Genomic DNA, 21,338 nt, shown 5'->3' on the forward strand with positions numbered 1-21,338 from the left:
GGATTTTACTGAGTAGGGAGGTGTACTTTAGGAAGATCACTTTGGCAGCTGAGTGGAGAATGGACTGAAGTGAGGGGACATTTGAGCTAGGGAGACCAACAAGAATGCTATCAGATGAGGTCTACACCAGGGTGGCAGCTGTGTTAGAGAAGTGAATATGAAAGATGTTGTGAAGGCAGAAATGACAGGACTTGGAACTGATGAGTTTGAGATGTCTATAGGACATTCAGTTGGAGATGTCCAGCGTGTAGGTAAGACACGGGATCAGATGTCTGAAGAGAGATTAGAGCTGGTAAACAGATCTGAGAATCAATTGCACAAAGGTGATAACTGAATCCATTGCCACCAATGAGATCACCCAGACAAACGCTATATAAGAACAAGGGAAGAGGGCCCAGCACAGTGTTCAGGGATACCCTCAGTTAGTATGCATGACTCAGATGAAGATTCAGCAGAAAAGACTAAGAAAGCGTGGTCAGACTGGTCGGAGGAGAGCCAGGAGAGAGCAGTGTCATCAAAACCAAGAGTGAAGAGAGCGTCAAGGAGAAGAGGGTACTGACGTTGCTAAACTACAAAACGGTTGAGAAGAATGAGGATTGGGAAAAGGTCATTAGATTCGGTAATTAAGAGACAGCTGGTAACTTTGGAGAGAACAGTTTCAGTTGAATTATGAGGATTAGGAGCTAGAGAGTAGAAGAGATTGAGAGAAGAGAAAGCAGAGGTACTGATTTTAATAAATTGCTGAGTCATGAATAGAAATGTTAAAACCCATGAAAACAAATTTTAAGAGATATTCATCATGTCTTTTTAATTTTAGTTGCTCCTGAAGGAGTTTTGAAGTGAGTACAACCTGTGGTATACACAAAGGGAGGGTTTTCGAGGAAACTTTTCTTAACTAGGGCCACTATACTAAGTAAGTGGATTTGCTGGAAGTTAGGCCTGAAAGATTATTTTCCATAAACTGAATGTTAAGACAAAATCTAAAAAGAAGTTTTACTATGAAGATTTTTCCCAAGTTGTTAATTAAGCATTCAATAATTCCTTATGAAGCTAAACAATTATTTTTCAATTTTTCATAGAAAGGGAAGAAACTCTCAGAACTAGGTAAAGTGTGGACTTAGGTTGTATTATTCAATATTCTTATAGTTAGCCAAGAAAATATTCTAAAATATAGGTTCAAATTTAAATATTATAGGTGACCAAAAAACTAAGCCATATCTCTATACTTACCATCAATATTTTGCTCAATGATGTCTTTTTTTTTCTGAAATATTTCAAGGAGACTGACATGGGAAATGCCAATATCTTCACACTCGAGATCCTGTTCATCCTCTGGAGGATCACTTACCACGGTGAATCGGATACTAAGAAGAAAAAAGAAAAATCACCAAAAAAGGTAATTACTTTCAATCATTTGCAGTCAAAACTCTAGAATGACTTTAAATATGAAGACTCCAAGTCTCTAACTGCCACACCAAAAGGAATGTTACTTTCACATGAATGAGTTGTGAGGCCAACTATTCAAATTTTATTATGATGTGCAATTTCTGAACGCATTGTCATCCACTCTCCTAAGCTTTGCTGTGTCCATCTTTAAGGCCTAGGGAAGCTAGCAGGCAAATAAGACTGGTATGTTCAATACTTTACATATCATCCAGTAACATTATAGTTTAAAACGACATATTCTTTTTCAGGTTACAAAGATGAAAGTGAATCAGGGCTGTGCAAGTTAGTTCAGGATGTTGTGCAGAAATTCAATAGGCTTCAACGTAACTTTAGCTTACTGCAATGCAATTTAACCAACTCTTTGCAGTCTAAAAAAATGAATGGCTTACACACTTTTAGCATCATTCCGATCCACACTAAATGAATGATGTACTCTTAGTCAACAAGTATACAAGATGTATGTATTACTTCAGCAGTCTTTTAACTTTCAATTATGGCATACAAGTTTAATTTTGCTTTTAAACACATAACTTGAGTACTCAGATGGAGCTGATTTGAATTAGTGGCTTGTACCGAAGCCAAACACACTTGGATTGACCAAATTATGGGAATCTACAACGAAGCAGTCTTTTGATATGTCTTGGCAGTGTAGTTTAAACCATGGATACCTATAAATTTTGCCGTTTTCAATTTTTCAACAAGTATTATCTAAAATCAGAAACAATTGCAAAACATACAATCTAAGTCTCTGAGAAATGATACTGTAAAGAAATAAGCAAATTCTACCTAAACTCCTACAAGCATTAGTAAACAAGACAAAGTTTAATTCTCAGCTAATTAGCTTACAATAAACATATAACATTTCATTCCTTTCCTAAGAGACTAATTTTAGTTACCAACAAATGTTTATAGAAAAATTGGAATCTCTTACGTCAAAACCATAATAAAGACTACTCCACAACCTTCCTCTTTCTCTGTCTCTCTTTCTTATGCCTCCCCTCCTCCAACTATGAAGGGTAGAGATTTAGGCCTGCAGTGCACAAATCTATTATTTCTGCCTTAAAATGTAGTTGTTAAAATACACTTGTCCCTTTTTAAAAAAAAAGTAGATTTCAGAATAGAGTTTCTGTTGAAATCCAGTGAAATATATTCCAAAATAATATTTTTTTAAAAAGAATATCATGGCCACTGATTATTTTACTCTGTCAGATCACCAGAGTGGGAAATGGAATTAGTAACAATATATACGCTTGGAAGACAGGAAACCAAAATAAGGATATCTTGAAGCATACTTTATAAATAAAAAATGTAGTAGCTATACCATAACAACAAAGATAAATTTTATATTCATATAGCACCACCTATCCCAACAACTCTCACATAGCATTTTATACATAATAAATTTCATCTTCTCTTAATATATGAGAATTCTGACAGAGAGGAAAAATAAGCTCCAAAAGAAAAAATCTTAAAATGAAGTATTTCTGGCTTTGAGTCTTATAAACGGTGTTTCCTCTCAATGAAAAGTGATTTGAAATTTCACAAACATAAAACTAGGAAATGACAAGATTAAACTAAGAGAGGACTGAATATTAAAGGAATTTAGAAAAACGATCTACAAAAGAATAGCATTTACACACATATATTTGCATCTCAACACAAAATACATACACATACACCATAATTGCCATCATCATCCAACTAGGTGCTAATTATATGAAGAAATATTAAGCTTGGTTCCCACTGTTTGGGGAAGTAATAACTCAGTTAGAGAAACTGAAGATTCTTGTAAATGAATAACAACACAAGGTACATGGGGCTGTAAGAAAAGTGAGTCTTTAGGTGCAGAAGGAGGATGGGCAGAGGGCTTCTCAAAGGAGCTATCCTTTTGGATATTGGAAGAAAAGAGAGGGAGGGAAGGGATAAAGGATGGGAAGAGATAAATGAGAGTAAATTGGGGTGGGGAGAGAGAAGGGAAAGAGAAATTAGACATCAGGGATGGGATAGAAAGAAGAGAGAGTAGGAGAGTAGAAAGAATGGACTTACCCTATATATATATAATCATATGAAAATAATTATTTAATGTGGCTTTTTAGTTATTGTCCTTAAACTTTTTAAAGAAAAAGGAAGTCTACTGACATGACATTTTGTATATTGTACAAGTGTTAGAGCAAGTTAGTCATAAAAATATTAAAGAGGATTTGAAGGAAAAATATAAAAATCAATTTTGATACTATAAATTTTGATAAACAATTAAAGATATTAATTCCAATATGTATACTTTAAAGCATTATTTGCATACCTGTGAATACAAGATGGCACAAGATAAGCCAACGACAAAACATAATGTATTAATTACAGTAGCAAGGTAGCCCTTGCTCTGATTAGATATGTCTAGATATGTCTAAATCTCACAACTCTGGCTTTGTAAGCTATCATTACTATATACAAGTGCCACTGTCAGTGAAAACTAATCCTTAGAATATCCGGAACTTTCAAAGAATATATTTACTTCTAAGTAGCTTAAAGAGGTCAAGGTGTTAATTTTAGCAGTTGCCTTTAGATAGTGTTAGATTCAAAATATAGACTTTTATCTTTATAAAAATGATACTGTCCACTAGACAAGCTCAGTTTGAAATATCTTATCATCTAATAGTAAGAATAATACATAGAGCTAGCAACCCCTGGACCTGGTCCAAGTCTGACTGAAACTTGCTATATGACCTTGAACAAGTCAATTTATTTCTCTGATACTGCCCTTAGTTTTTATGTTAAAACAAAACAAAACAAAACAGAATTGCTTGTGTCTTTGTAGGGTGTTTGAATAACTATTTAATAGTAATGTCCTCCCAGGACCTTGTTAAAGGAACTATGAGGTGAAAGCATTATTATAGTTATAAAGGAAAGGGGTTTTACTATTTTGCCACAAAAGAGAAAATGAGAAAAAAGAAGTTCAAGATAAAGAAGAACCTGTCCTCTTTATAATTTTTTTTTGAGACTGTGTTTCCTAACTTGCCCAGGCTACAAGTATAGGTGCCACTCATAGGCCAAATCCCAACATGTTTTGCATTGAAGTTTTGACATGCTCTATTTTTCCCACCTGTGCTGGTTTCACCCCTCCTAAGGCATCAGCCTGGTGGTAGGCCCTCTGTTCCCTGAGCTCACAATACTGGTGCTGGATTCATTGCAGACACCTGATTGACTTTGGCCCTCCTGGGCTTTGGAACTACTGAACTCAAGTGAGACACCAGCTTCAGTCTTCCTAGGAGCAGCTATTATAGGCAGGTATCACTTCACCTGGCTCAAAATTATTATAAGGAAAAAAATCACCCCAGATGAAGAGTGCTGATAATAATGTGTATTAAAATTCCCAAAATAAAGTGAGCACAGATAGCAAGATAAACTCATTTGCACTGTAGTGGGTTAGCCTAGAGCTCTGCCACTGGAACAAAGTATGGATCAGAGAGGACACAAATCTAGCTTAAGGAGTATGTAAACCAATATTTTTTGGTAAAACGATCAAATATTTATCCTTCTATGGGGCATATGAGACTGTGGGAGGATCAGAAGAAACAGTGATGGTAGAAAAATGATAAAAAAAAATCACTAGTAGTAAAGGTGTAAAACTAAAGGGATCCTTCATTACATAGAGAAAAAGAGGATGCAAGGTATTCCTCAGGTGGATTTTAAAAGATGGTCTGCATACTTCAAATAGCTAGTTAACCTGAGACACCATTATTCACTCAGAGGATAGCACTCTTTTTTTGCACTTAATAGTATTTTATTTTTTCCAATTACATGTAAAGATAATTTTCTACATTCATTTTGTAAAATTTTGAGTTCCAAATTTTTCTCTCTCTCCATCTCCTTCCTCTCCTCCCCGCAAGATAACAAGTAAACTGATATAGGTTATACACGTACAATCATGTTACACATATTTCCACATTAGTCATGTTGTGAAAGAAGAATCAGAACAAAAGGGAAAAACCATGTGAAAGAAAAAACAGCAAAAAAAAGTGAAAATAGTATGCTTTGATCTGCATTCAGACTCCATAGTTCTTTGTCTGGATGTAGATAGCATTTTCTATCACGAGTTTTTTGGAATTGTCTTAGATCACTGTATTGCTCAGAAGAGCTAAGTCCATCATAGTTCATAGCAACAGTGTTCCTGTTACTGTGTGTGTACAATGTTCTCCTGGTTCTGCTCACCTCACTCAGCATCAGTTTATGTAAGTCTTTCCAGGTTTTTCTGAAATCTACCTGCTCATCGTTTCTTATAGAACAATGCTATTCAATTGCATTTATATACCACAACTTTTTTAGCTATTCCCCAACTGATAGGCATCCCCTCAATTTCTAATTCTTTGCCACCACAAAAAGAGCTGCTATAAATATTTTTGTACATGTGAGTCCTTTCCCCTTTTTTATGATCTCTTTGGGATACAGACCTAGTAGTGAAATTGCTGGATCAAAGGGTATGCACAGTTTTATAGCCCTTTGGGCACAGTTTCAAATTGCTCTCCAGAATGGTTGGATCAGTTCACAATTCCACCAACAATGTATTAGCATTCCAATTTTTCCACATGTTCTCTAACATTTACCATTTTCCTTTGTTGTCATATTAGCCAATCTGAGAGGTGTGAGGTGGTACGTCAGAGTTGTTTTAATTTGCATTTCTCTAATCAGTAGTGATTTAGAGCACTTTTTTCATATGATTATTGATAGCTCTAATTTCTTCCTTTGAAAACTGCCTCTTCGTATCCTTTGACCATTTATCAATTGGGGAATGACTTATATTCTTATAAATTTGACTCAGTTCTCTATATATTTTAGAAATGAGGCCTTTATCAGAGACTGGTGTAAAAATTGTTCCCCAGCTCTCTGCTTTCCTTCTAATCTTGGTTGCACTGGAGTTTTTGTGCAAAAACTTTTTAACTTAATGTAATCAAAATTATCTGTTTTGTATTTCGAAATGTTCTCTCTCTCATGTTTGGACGTAAATTCTTCCATTCTCTATAGATCTGACAGGTAAACTATTCCCTGCTCTCCTAATTTGCTTAAGTCTAAATCATGTACCCATTTCAACCTTATCTTGGTATAGAGTCTGAGATCTTGGTCTATGCCTAGTTTTTGCTATATTATTTTCCAGTTTTCCCAGTAGTTTTTGTCAAACAGTGAGTTGTTATCCCAGAAGCTGCAGCCCTTGGGTTTATCAAACAGTAGTTTACTATAGTCATTTACTACTGTGTCTTGTGTTCCTAATCTATTTCATGGAACTGATATGGCTAGACTACTTTCTTTTGCAACAGAACTCTTTTTACTGGGAAGCTCACTTGAAAATACCAATTCTCAACAATCATCTTGTGATGTTTAAGAAATGGGTAACTGATGTGCACAGTGAAACACAGTTTTGGAGAATTCCAATATGGAAACCTGTTTTGCTTCACTATTCATATTTTTTACAAGGGTTCTTTCTTTTTCCTTTTCACTGTGGAGAGGGAGAAAAAAATTCTTAATTGAAAAAAAATCAAATGAATTATTGAGAAAATGGGGAAAAATTAGCCTCTTTCTTCTGACCACTGCTCCCTTAATCTGCCCCCTCTCTTGTCACCCACCCTCTTAGTCTCTTCCCCTTTTACTTCCTCTTTCTATTCTCATGTGTGTGTGTGTGTGTGTGTGTGTGTGTGTGTGTGTGTGTGTGTACTCTTCCCTCTTTGAATAAATTCAGATGAGAGTGAGGTTCAAGCATTGCTGATCCCCCTCCATTTCCCCTTCCATTATAAAAACTCTTACTTGCAAACCTCTTTTGTGTGAGATAATTTTCTCCCTTCTTCCTCTCCCTTTCCCCCTTTCCTGGTACATGCCTCTTTCTCAGCCTTCCATTTCACTTTTGAGATCATCTCAATAGACTCACACCAATGAACTCTAAATAGACTCCTAATTGCCTCAATGTTGATAAAGTTCTTGGGGGTTTACATGTATCATCTTCCCATTTGGGACTGTAAGCAAGTTTAACCTCATGAATTTCCTCATGATTTCGCACTCCTGTTTACATTTTTATGCCTCTCTGAAGTCTTGTGTTTTATGTTAAATATGGTTAGAAGATATATGCTTCAAATATGTCAATAATATTATGGAATAAGAATGCATGATATTATTAAATAATGAACAAAGATAGGAAGATAAAAATTACTTGGCAATATAACTGACACCAATGACAGCACAGCCTACAAATATGCACGTATATTCTTCTGTGTATATTTATATTAACAATGTAGAGTAACTGAATAACTCTAAAGGTACCTTCCATTAGGCATTTCTGGTCTTTGCAATATAGTCTTTAGAGACACTCTTCTTGCTTGGTTGGTTTCTTTATCCACATGTAACACTACAAGAAAAAAAATCTGCAATCAAAAACCACTCACGTATGTTAATATTCGGCCATTTCTGTATTTTTATAAATATTTATTTTTAAAGAGACACATGATAAAAGCAAGTTGTACTATGTTACAGAATACTTGGAAAAAGAAAGCAGCTCTGGAAACCAGAATCAAATCTGAATAGTCATGTGATCTAATGTCATGTCACTGGCAGGTTTATGTGCACACTGTCAGAAAAGATACAAGCAACATCTAAGTGTGCCACATTGCTGTCATTGCCTGTTAATGGCACTGGCAGTCATGGTGGTAAAAGCCAGCGGCCTTTATTGCTTTGTATTTGAGGGGATTTACTGCATTTTCTTGCGCCCAAGAAGCGAGTGATAATGATAATGTATGGCAGAGTGCTTGTCTTTTCTGACAGGCTCAGTAATTTAATCCTCTTCTCCTGCCACAACATGCAATAACAGAGGCATCTAGTGCACTAGGTTGAGGAAATCCAAGGGCTGACGTTTAGTGGGGGCGGGAGTGAGGGGAGGAACAAAAAAAAGAGTTGGGGGAAGGGAGCAAAAGATTTTTTAGTATTTAGGGATTTGTCTTTTATTTTTTTAAATAAATGTCTAGCATAAATGAGTAAAGCCAGAGTAGATCACAGTGACCAACCTAAACTTCAATCAAGATGATTAGGATGGATGAATTACTTTATTAATACTTATTCTACAATATTTTGGAAAAATCAAATAAAAAAGTGCTATTCTTTGGATTTTTGAACCTGATAATTTTTTTTACCTCAATTTAGGGTTCATTTCCTCTAGATAACTTTCAGTCTATGTCTTAGGCTTTAAGGACATTTTTTCTGACACCATTTTGGAGGAAAAGGCCCCCCTACAACCAAAGACATAAAATTAGAGATTGCGTTTGATCAAAGGTATATGAATAGTCTGAGATACCAAGATAATTCTAAAGGCAGATCTTTGTTCTCCTTTAGGAGAAAGTATACCTCATTACTGAGAATATTTTTTTCCTAGCCAATATAATTTTTATTCCAAATTGTGCCGTTATCCATCAGCTTCATGGTTCATGAAAGAAGTAAATGGTAGTCACTTAAACATCCTAGATAACCAAAGTCAAATAGCCTCAGTAGCATGTAAACAGCGTATTTTTAAGATAAAGGAATTCATGAATAAATGTGAAAGGCAGAAGAACTATCAGAAAGCTATTTTTACTAAAACATTTTGAGAAATAGTTGCAATACCTCAGCAAGGATGAACTACAAAAGAGTAAATAAGCTTAGAAAAATTGTACCCCTAAGTTAATAATACCCAATATATAGTCTGACAAGCCCGAGCTACAGAATTCCAAATTCTGCTTAGTATCTCTGAGATGAGTAAGTAAAAATCACAACAGAATTGGGATTTATGGTATCGATGGAATAAATGGGATACCTATAGCCTCTAATTCTGGCTTATCTGTTGGTTTCTGAGTTATTCTGGGTACTTCCTTTGTCTACGTTCATCTCTGTTTTCTGATTTCTAAAATGGGGATAATACAAAAGGACCAATTTTAGAGGGTTACCAAAAAAGAATAGCTATTAAGAGTGAACAATACCCAGTACTTATGGTTTAAATGTATTTTGTAAACAGAAACACAGAATTTTAAATACAATATTCTACTTATCCACTTGTTACTTGATTATGCTATTTTCAAACATGCTTTGGACATTACTTTATTTCTTTTGGGGGGGGGCAGGGCAATTGGGGTTAAGTGACTTGCCTAAGGTCACACAGCTAGTACATGTGTCAAGTGTCTGAGGCTGGATTTCAACTCGGGTCCTCCTGACTCCAGGGCTGGTGCTCTACTCACTGTGCCACCTAGCTGCCCCCATTACTTTATTTCTTAAAGGTTATCATATCAAGTACTAATTTTCTCTTTTGGCCTTATTGAATCAGGAAATGGTTGACCATAAGCTTTGAAGACTCCAACGTGCTATAATTTTTCTGTCCTGATAGTCCATCAGAGGAATGTCATGCAGTTTAAGGGTAAAGATTAGATCAGTAATAAGAAATTAATAAATCTAAAAATCTACACCTAATTTAAATAAAAGTAAAATTTGCTAGTCAGTCATTACCTAGGGCAAACTAGTCAGTGTAAGTCAATCCTTATACTTCTTTTCAGTTGGCCAAGAAAAATTCTTTTATTCAACAAATATTTCCTTCTACTATGAGCCCAGACTTTCTTTGACTTTCATAAAAAAGTAGCAAACTGTCAGAAACTGTATGGCAATATTATCTCTAGGACATTTTAATTCCCTCTAACTGAAATGCAAAAGGAAGCAGACTGACACTTCTCGTTCACATTTGTAAATTACTTTCAATTGTCCCATTAAGAATTCCAACTCAGACTCATAGTTCTGACCACTATAATCATCTTGTACTCATGGTCTACTTCCTTTGATCCAGATATGTGAGTCCTGCTGTACTAGCTGACAGTAATTACTTGTGTCCAATTTTGGAGGTGATTAAACAACTTTCCAAACTAGTTGTCCTTAAGACCTTAAGTTGACATAGCTCTCCCTTCTTCCTTTCCCCACTTAGACATCTTCTCCACTTAGAAACATGCTGTTTCACTCTTCTACTTGTCTGAATTTTGTACAGGCACAGTAACTAGATAATAGTTTTTGGGTTATTTCACTCTGGGAGAAGTGGGTCACATATACCCTTATCTTTATTAGGTCATGACCCTACGAAGATCCTCAAACTTCTTAATTCTACAAATTCCACAAAAGGTATTAAATGTTTCCTGTTCTTCTAGCATTATGCTAGAAGTTGGTAATTGTAATACACAGATAAATATAACACATAATATTACACAAGTGGCCTAGTTAAAAAGTGCTATATGTTAGGTCCAAAAAGAGGAAGGTTGTTAACTTGAATGGGGTCAGGAAAGTGTTCTTTGAGGAGGTGATAGCTACGTTGGCTTTTAAAGTACATGTAAAGGGGTGGGGGTGAGATGATGGATTAGAGGCCAAACTCAGCCAATTTTCCCCAACATTCTCTTCCAAACCGCTTTAAAATCAAATTGAATTTTGGAGCAGCACAGCCAACAAAAGGTCAGGGTGAGACATTTTCTCAGCTTAAGACAACTCAGGAGGTTGGTAGGACAAGTCTGTGACGCTGGGGTGGGGGATGGCCTGGAGCATTTGCAACAGCAAAACCAGAGGTGGGCCTTGGAGGTAGCTGTGACAGTGACAGTAGAAGTTTCAGGAGCTCTCAGACCAGAGATAAGGGGGTTGGCCAAATGGTCAGAAAGATTACAGGGGACCCTTTACTGGCACTGGGCACAGCTGACATTGATTTGCAAATTTGCAAAAATATAGTTCTGGGTCACAGTTCCAGGGTGGAGAGGAGCACTTTTGGTTGGTCACAAGGGAGCAGGGCCCCTGGTCACAGTTTCAGGGCAGAGAGGAGCACTAGAACTTGTGGAAGCAGGATAGCAGGGGACTGGGTCACATTTCCAAGACCAAGAGGAGCACTGGTGCTTGCAGCTACTGGGAAGCAGGGGACCTTCCTGGGTAAAGACCAAAGCCCAGACCAGGAGAGCAGTGATCACATCTCTCCCTGGATCATACCACCGTGGAAGCACCAAAAACTTGCACACCCCAGAACTAGTTCTGAAAACAGTAGTTAAGAGAAAGCCTAAAGCTTGGGACAGTACCTCCTCACCCTACGGTGAGCAGAGTCCAGCTTTAACATAAAGTTCAACGTCAAGACACAGGCTTGAAAAATAAGCAAGCAACAAAAAAAGAGCTTGACTCTAAAAAGCTAGTATGGCGGCAGGGATACAGCCTCATGAGAAGACAACAATGTGAAAACAGCTATAATCAAGCCTCAAAAGAAAATGCTAATTAACCCTGTCCAACAAAAATTCCTGGAAGAGTTAAAAAAGATGAAAGTGGCAGAGGAAAAACTGGGAAAAGAAATGAGAGTGATGGAAGAAAATTATGAAAAGAGAATTACCAGCCTGGTTAAAAAAAAGGCTCAAAAATACTGAAGAAATAATTTAAAAAACAGAATTGGCTTTGTGGTAAAAGAGACACAAAAATTCACTGAAGAAAAAAATTCCTTAAAAATCAGATTTGGCAAAATAGAAAAAGAAGTACCAAAAACAAAGTTTACTGAAGAAAACAATTCTTTAAAATTAGAATTGAGCAAATGGGACAGAGATGTCAAGAAACAATAAAACAAAGTCAAAAGAATGGGAAAAAACAAGAAAATGTGAAATATCTCATTGTAAAAACAAATGACATAGAAAACAGATCAAGGAGAAATAACTGAAGAATTATTTGACTACCTAGAGGCCACGATAAAAAAGGGCCTAGACATCGTATTTCAAGAAATTATTTTAAAAAACCTGCCATGATATGTTAGATCCAGAGAGTAAAATAGAAATTGAAAGAATCCACTGGTCACCTCCTAAAAGAGATCCCAAAGTAAAAACTCCAAGGAATATTATAGCCAAATTCCAGAGCTCTCAGGTTAAGGAGAAAATATTGCAAGCAGCCAGAAAGAAACAATTCAAATATTGAGGATACCCAATCAGGATCACACAAGATTTAGCAGCTTCCACATTAAAAGGGCAGAGGGCTTCGAATATGATAATCCTTAGGGGGAAAATGTACATTTAATGAAACAGAAGACTTTTAAGCACTCTTAATGAAAAGACCAAAGCTGAATAGAAAATCTGACAATGAAAGACAAGACTCAAGAGAAGCACAAAAGGTGAACATGAAAATCATAGTAGACAATAAAATCAAATGGTTTATATTCCTATATGAGAAGATAATAATGTAATTCCTAAGAAATTTATCATTATTAGGGCAGTTAGAAGACTACGTAGACTTAGGGCATAGGTGTAAGTCAATTATGTTGGGATGTTGGGATGATCTTGCAAAAAAAATGAAGTGGTGAGAAAGATGGATGTCCTAGGAGAAGGGCAAAGGGAGAGGTAGAACGGGGGATATTATCTCACAAAGAAGAGGCATGCAAGGAAGAGCTTTTATAGTGGAAAGGAAAATGGGTAGGGTTGTCAGGCAATGCTTTAACCTCACTCTCACTGAAATTGGTTCAAAGAGTGACTATATATATGTATGTGTATATATACATACATATGTATGCACATATACATACAGATACATGTGTATGTACATACACATACACACATCTATATCTACATACATACATACACACACAAACACAGACACTCAGGGGGATATAGAAATCAATCTTACCCAATAGGGAAATAGGAGGGGAAGGAGCTAAGAGAAAAAGGAGGATGATAAAAGGGAGGGAAGATTAAGAGAGCCTGAAGCAAGTTTAAGGAGGGGCAGGATAAAGAGAGAGAGAAGGATAAACAGACGAAAATAAGAGGGAGGGAAATATAAAGTTAGTAATCATAACTGTGAATATAAATGGGATGGGCTTATCCATAAAATGGAAGCAGATAGCAGAATGGATTAGAAACCAGAATACAACAATATGTCATTTAGAAGAGACACACTTGAAACAGATAGACACACATAGTTAAATAAGGAGATGGAGCAGAATCCATTATGCTTCAGATGAAGTAAAAAAGGCAAGGGCAGCAATCATGATCTAAGACAAAGAAAAAGCAAAAATATAATTAAAAGAAATAATCAGAAAACCACATTTTGATAAAAGGTACCACAGACAATGAAGTAACATTAAAAATTTTTATAGCAAATTTCTCTGATAAACCCCTCACTTCAAAAATATATAGGGGATTGAGATGAATTTATAAAAATAAGAGCAATTCCCCAATTGATAAATTGTCAAGGGATATGAACAGGTAGATTTCAGAAGAAGAATTCAAAGCTATTTATAATTATATGAAAAAATGCTCTAAATCATTATTGATTGGAGAAATGCAAATTAGAACAATTTTGAGATGCCACCTCACACCTATCAGAAATGAGAAATGCTGGAAGAGATGAGAGAAAATAGTACACAAATGGACTGTTGTGGAGTTGTGAACTATCTTACCCAATAGTGAGTGTGGAGGACAATATGGAACTACACCCAAAGAGCTATACAATTGTGCATATCCTTTGACCTAGCAACATCATTATTAGGTCTGTACCCCAAAGAAATCATAGAAAAAAGAAAAGGACCTATATGTACAAAAATATTTATAGCAGCTCTTTTTGTGGTATAAAAGAACTGGAAGTTGAGGGGATGCTCATCAGTTGAGGAATGGCTGAACAAGTTATAGCATGATTGTGATGGAGTACTATTGTGCTATAAGAAATGAAGAGGGGGATGGTTTCAGAAAAACATGGGAAGACCTGTATGAACTGATACAAACTGAACTGAGCAGAACCAGTAACTTGATGATCAACATGATGATGACCAACTGTGAAAACTTAGCTACTCTTATCAATACAATGATCCAAGAAAGTTCAAAAGGATTCATGAAAAATGCTATTAGCATTCAGAGAAAAGAATTATGAACTCTGAGTACAAACTGAAGTAGTTTTCTCATTTTCTTTTTGTTGCATTTTTGTGCAATATGTCCAATGTAGAAATATGTTTTGTGTGATTTCACATGTGTAGCTGATTTCATATTGTTTGCCTTCTCAGTGGGTGGGAAAGTGGTGAGAGGGAGGAAGAGAATTTAGTACTCAAATTTTTTTAAAAACAAGAAAGTTAAAAGGACATGTGAAAAATTCAACAGGCCAATATGAAATACAGTTCTCTCTCTCCCTCCCTCCCTCCCTCCCTCCCTCTCTCTCTCTCTCTCTCTCTCTCTCTCTCTCTCTCTCTCTCTCTCTCTCTCCCCTCTCCCCTTTCCCTTCTCCCTTCTCCCCTCTCTTAAGAATCCATGTTCTAGGCAGAAGGAACAGTGTGAGCAAAGTCACAGAGAAACCTCTTTGCCCAGTCTGTACTCTGTGATCTAGTGACACTGGCCTCCTTGTTCCATGAACTGGCCATTTTCACCGGCTGTCTCCCAAGCCTGGAATGCTTTTCCTCCTCATCTCTGCCTCCCTTTAAGTCCCAGCTAAAGTCCCACTTTCTACAGGAAGCCTTTCCCAACCTCCCTTAAATTCTAGTGCCTTCCTGCTGTTGGGTATTTCCAAATTATCTCACATAGAGCTTATTTTCATGTTGTGTCCCATATAAGACTATGAGGTCCTTGACAGCAGGGACTATCTTTTGCCTTTCTTTGTATCTCCAGCATTTATCAAAATGCCTGGCACACAGTAGGCACTTAATAAATGTTTACTGAAAGAAGAATGTAGGATATATGAGGAAAGAGTAGGCCAACGTAGAGTGTGTAGAAGAGAATAATATGAAAAAGGCTGCAAAGGTAGGATGATGCTAGATTGCAGAGACCCTGGCATATTAGGCAAAGGTGTTTGAATTAAGCAGTAGGCAATAAGGAGCCACACTGGAGTCAGAGAAATTTCAAAAGGAAAACAAACACACCAACCTCACAAGGCCATGACTTAAAAAGACTAGTTGAGAAAAAGATGGGGAAATTCCTCCAAAAGTTAAACCATTTATACAGATTACACTGTGTTAAGATTTTTACATATACTTCAAAAGCATGCTTTCAAAAAACTGCAAAAATCTCTGGACAAATATGCATAGGTGATTTTAATTTGTCTGTGATTTTAAAGGTTTCTCTGATTTTTGCAGAATGATTTAACTCAGTATACACAGTACTCTACTGATGGCATAACAGCGATATAGCCCCACAAAAATCCTACTCTAGTGCCTCACTGTGGCATGGTAACCACAAGTTCTTGAAAGCCATGCTGATGACTTCAACTCAATAAGCATTTGTTCGTTACTATGTGCCACTGTGCTAGAAATGACAAACTCAAGTAGTTCCTTAAAATAAAGAAGGTCTTTGGGTATGGGATCCAGCAATGGATGCTGTCTATTGTTTCTGGATCAACCTTGAGTCTGGGGAAGGCTAATGCTAGAAAGTTTGCAATGATTGCAAAGAAAGCAATGGATTTTGGGGGCCACTTCTAACTCATGAAATTATTGAATATGTGTAATAAATGATATGTTATATATGTGTGTCAAATGACATTTTACACATACATAAGAAACTCATTAACAAGGCATAGGGGAGTTTCAGTTTGTATCAGTGGAGAGGGTATTCATACTGATGAAACCTTAATACATGAAACATACAGCATGTACATTGATTTATGGCTAAAGTTGTGAAACGGCAAAATGCTATTTAAGATCATTTTATTATCAGGGTTCAGACAACCTTAAATGACAAGCAGTTTAATAAACAATATATAACACATGTGTGATAAATGATACACTGTAATGTTACATGACACATTGCCTACTATAATATTATGTAATAAGTCATTATGGGGATATCTGTGAAAATTTGTAAAAAATACCTTCTCCGTAATATTCTTTTCTATTATTCTAACACTCTAGATCCCAGATTTCTTCCATCATTAACTATGAACTTATATATTGTCTTCATCTACATAGTTTAATTTGTCCAAATGATCAACTGCCGAGTCCTTAGTGACCAAGGTTTCAGATCTATATAAGTTTTATAAAAACTAAGACGATTTCATTAATCTTTTTTTTACTCCTACCACTGTCAATTCCCTAGAAGGTTTATATTCAGTCAAGATAACATCCTTTAGACCTGCTATCATTAATCTTATTTCTAAACCAGTTTCTTGCTTTCTCAGCACTCTCAGAGCAATATCTTCAACACCAATGAAATATAAATGTTTTGTCCTTGCTACCCAATGTCTATCAACTGAATCCAACCTTTGGTTTTTTTCACTGATAGTCTCTAGTCCTAAGAACATATACTTCTTGGTAGATAACACTGGCATCACCAAATCTTAATGTACCTAAGGTCCTGGACTTAGCATACAATTCATTTTGTACAGATATAAGTAATAATGCTTATTCTATTCCGGTGGAAAATAAAACACTGCCAGATTCATTTAATCTCTCCATTGGCAAGGTGTTCATACAACAGAGTTTTTGTTACTGGTTCTCCTTTAAATTTGCCATTTATATAAAAAATCAGCCAAGGGATAAATTACTTTTATTATAGTTTAATGCAATTTGGAAATGTAAGGCTACATTAAATTGACCCTGCAATTGAAATAACAAATGCCAAGGGCACAGTAAATCATTACAGTGATTAGTCTGATTGTTGGTTATTAAATAAAGATTATGGGATCCTTCTTGCATTAGAAAAGACATAAATATAACATTTTAAAATTAACATTTTCATAATGCCACACCACTTTAGTAATAAATAAAATAATATAATCTTCAATAACGAGATATTTACTACAATTAATATTCCCTCAAATTTTCTGAGGCTTTATCATTTGAATTTACCCCCAGATTTTATTTAGGAGACTATTACTAAGCTTCTAAGATCAATGTACATTTCTTTATTTTTCTTCTCAGGTAAATCTCATTTTTATTAAAGAAAATATTCAATTAACCTTGAATAGTCTATATAGTCGAATCTAATTAGGTATGAATTGGGGATGGAGTAAAGCTATAGTAAACATTCCCTACTGAGTTCATTACTAACATATTATTGGCTTTCTTCCTGACATCAAATAGGTGATTCATTAGGAATAAGCAACTAGTGTTACAACACCAATTAGATGACCAAGTATCTTGAAATAGCAAACGCATAAGACAATAAAGTAACCACATGGGAATGATCTAAAATGTAGGACACTGGAGCACTTATGACAGAAACATTTCCAGAAAAGGATCTGCTTAGCTACTGCAAATTTAAGAACCTTTACATATTTTAATAGTGACTGAATAATCTAGAAGGCAACATGGCTATTTTTCAACTAGCAGTCAACACAAAAGAAATTAAATACAAATCTGCTGCCGTATCAATCAAGTGGCTTACCATTAACCTGTAAAAATGATAAAGGAAAAAAAATTTCTTTGCTTTCTTTCTTAGATTTCTTTGTTAAAGTTTGTCCTCATAGTAATTAGCTAATTTCAAGGATTATTTTGAAATATAACCGTTATGCAGGTGTGGAGCATTGGCATTTGATGAAACTTAGATTTTGGAAATGATTTTGTGAAAGCAAACAGACTAACCAGTGGAAAGTAGTGATAAGCCCTGAATTCTAGTCCTGGGTACATTGGATATAACACTTTGGTCATGAATGGCTATTAAATTTTCAGCCTGTCTAACTCTGAAGTAGCTACAATCATCTCTGTGACAGCCTAACACATAGCATTATTTTGAGAATAAGGGTGAAAGGGAAGAAAGGTTATACAAGTTATTATCCTGATTATTTTTTCAGAAGGGTAAACTGAGGCAATAAGAGTTTTAATGATTTCCTAGGGCAACACAACGAGATACTGTCAGAAGCAGAAGCAAAGCTTTTCTACTTCTACATTACAGGACAGGGCTGCAAAACTAATGGTTAAATCATGGCCCAATGACAAGTGTCTTCTCTTAAAGAAGAGATGCAATTTACGAGATTGGTATGACTAGAAATTTCAGTGTTCTCCTTAACAAGAGCTACTCAGTTTAACTCTACCCTAGGGCTTCAAGGAAACTCTATAAGCACTTTCTGAATCAGTGCCATGGCAGTTTGACATGGAATTTTGGTGTTTCATATTTGCCATACATGATCAGTCACTAGTCTCATAAATCTTTAGAGAAGATGATTTATCTGAGTGCTTGCTTTGTTTGGACTGGTCCAGGAAGGCTTCATGCATGTCTCTTGTAGCTCCAGCTCTAAAAGATCAAAAACCCATCTGCTGCTCTGAAGAGATGTGTGGTAGGGGATTACAGAGCACTGTAAAGATTTATACTTTTCCCCCAATTAAAATCTAACTACTTAGAAATGTGATGTAGCCACATTTTAAGCTGGTATTAGAAATTTCCAGGTATAAAGAGTACAACTATGTCTACAAAGCAAGACAACTAGTAGAAAAGTGGGAAAAACTCAGTTAATACAGTAGTTGTTTGCATTGTATTACCAAGAAACTGCCTTCTTGAAATGACTGACTTTTTCAATAAATTACCTGGATGATCCCTCCATTTGATAGTTTTGTCTCTGTCCTCATGTACTCTGAGAGTATTCTGTCTCTCCCCACCTCACTGTAGATTGTAAACTATTTGAAGGCAGTTTCATTTTTTCTTTGTATTTCCAGTACCCAGTACGCTGCTCATAGATGCTTAATAAACATATGCTGAATTGATTTAAAATGTATAGTATGATTGAAGAGCTGTTATTTTGGGATGTAACATTTGTATCAGGAACTACGAGGAGAACTATTTATAGAATTCCACTGCCCTTTGGAGGGAGCTCTCTTAACCCTAAAAATTCATTAATGATTTTTTCAAGCTCCCTTCCTAAACCAACTGGTTAAAAATGTGCAGCTAGAAATCCTTTATTATTTTTCATAGGTATGGGAGAATTAATTTTTTTCTTTGTTCTCCCGACACAGTCCAATCACACAGTACAGATTTTTTAAAAGGACAAAAATGCATGTTATACACAAATACATCATACATACCATTGCTGTAATTATAATAGATCCACTGTCCACTTTTGGGCTTTGGAAGTGACACTGGTGTCTCTTCTGCAGGAAAATTGTAGAAACGGCATTCTACAAATAGGCGTTGGATAGTGTCATCCATGGCTACTTGAGAATCATTGAGGCTTAGAGCTATAATCTCAATCCGAATTTTTTCTGATGGCTGTTAAATAAAAGGAGGGCGGGATAAAAAGCACTTTATTCTAAGTTTTTAGTGTCAATTTTAAACAAACATGAAGGGCAATAGGTTTCCTTTTTGCAACACACAGTACACTATTTTACAGTAACACATGATAGATTATTCAAGACAGAAAGAGAGAATGAGATTCCAATGCCCCAGGGTTTGAAGTTAACAGTGTCATGGCAATAGCTTCCTGATTTACATTTCAGGCTATAAATACCTCACTAGTAGTCCATCAGGACTGAAGATTATGAGATCTTCATCTGTGTCTGGTTTTTGAATCACAAGTATTAGTTGCCCTTATTTCAAACTATATCATGAATCACTGTTTGTGATGGTATGTTTATCTAATCTGTGGTACTAGAGAAAGTTTCACTGATTCACATATCAAAGCTTTTCCACTGGACGAATATCACGCTATTCAAAGGCCTGTTGAATACTTCAGTATCAATTTAAATACATAAAAAGCTATATTAATTTTTCTATCTTATATTTTGGGTCAATCTACTTAAGGATATTTTAAGGCCAAAAGAGAACATTTACACTGTATTTAAGATCCATAAATTCATCTGAAATTCATTTCCTCTCCTCCTATGCCTTAAAAAAAAGCTTTAAGTTGGGGGTCATTGTACAATATTGCACGTTAAACAGGTGCTTGGTACTATCTCTTTACTTCTGTTAGTTCTAACTTTATGAATGACCATCGTCTTCTAATAAGTTGTACATGTTACGAACATTATTATTGTCACAAATGTTTCCATAAGGATGATTTAAAAGAAGAGAATATGATGTAAAATTAGGTTTTACAGTAAAAAAGTCAAAAGAAGAACTGTGATTAATAAAAAGAATGGAGCCTCCCACACTTATGAGCTGTCAAATTTTCTTTACAGCTTGTAAGGTGTTCTGTGCATTAAGTCTAAATTATATCACCTTAAATAATAATTAGAAACTGGAAAGTAAGATATATTTAAGAGGATGAGATTTTAGGAGTTAAATTCAAATCAGTGTACAAATCCGTCAGAGTAATTACTTAGATATTTCAAAGCATATTTTATAATTAATCAAATTGAAAACCCTAAGTATTCTATTGTAAAAATATTCTCCATAAAGAACAATTTCCATTGCTGTCAAGCCCCTTCAATATTTGATGAAGTAATTTTGCCCCCTCCTTTCAAAAGACATTTTCTTTTATTATGTATTCTAAGACACTTTAACTAAAAACCCAAATCTGAATATTTCAATAAGGTTGTTTTATTATTCAGTAGATTCATGGAAATTTTACTAGGATGACAGAAAAAATTCCACACCATTCTGTCTCCACTAATACAGGTACAAGGCTGCAGCTGGCAATATTACTAGGATTAGCATAGTATGATGAAATATTTAAAGGAAATTTTTTTCTAAAACCTAATAAATCAAATGACTGCCAAATGTCATTAAAGTGATGGTCTTTGACTTGAATATGCTTTTCATATTCAAATTTGAAAAGAAAGAGATGAAAGCCTGGAAAGGTTACTCGGTTTCAACTAATAACCTCAAGCACTCTCCATTCACATGCATAAAAAATGAAATTGGCTCTATTGTCTAATCTCACTTCAGAAACAACTCATCTCTTCTTGCACAAGGCTACTGTAGTAAAAGAAGTATTTTAAATGATATTCTTTTTTATTTTTTGCAAAATGTTTTGTGGTTGTCAAAACTATTTCCCATTCACAGTTTACA

General features: G+C 35.5%; 1 protein-coding gene across 1 annotated transcript in view; it reads right to left on the reverse strand.

The window, feature by feature from the left end:
• The window catches only part of RPGRIP1L (RPGRIP1 like), a 145,787-nt gene that overhangs the window by 7,934 nt on the left and 116,515 nt on the right, over positions 1 to 21,338 (reverse strand). The window contains exons 24-26 of the mRNA XM_036750600.1: positions 19,415 to 19,598; positions 7,750 to 7,834; positions 1,231 to 1,364 (exon numbers count right to left, since the gene is read on the reverse strand). Of these exons, the coding sequence (XP_036606495.1) occupies positions 1,231 to 1,364; positions 7,750 to 7,834; positions 19,415 to 19,598 (403 nt within the window). The remainder of the gene's footprint in view (positions 1 to 1,230; positions 1,365 to 7,749; positions 7,835 to 19,414; positions 19,599 to 21,338) is intronic.

The sequence above is a fragment of the Trichosurus vulpecula genome, chromosome 3, assembly GCF_011100635.1.
Source record: "Trichosurus vulpecula isolate mTriVul1 chromosome 3, mTriVul1.pri, whole genome shotgun sequence".
Taxonomy (NCBI): domain Eukaryota; kingdom Metazoa; phylum Chordata; class Mammalia; order Diprotodontia; family Phalangeridae; genus Trichosurus; species Trichosurus vulpecula.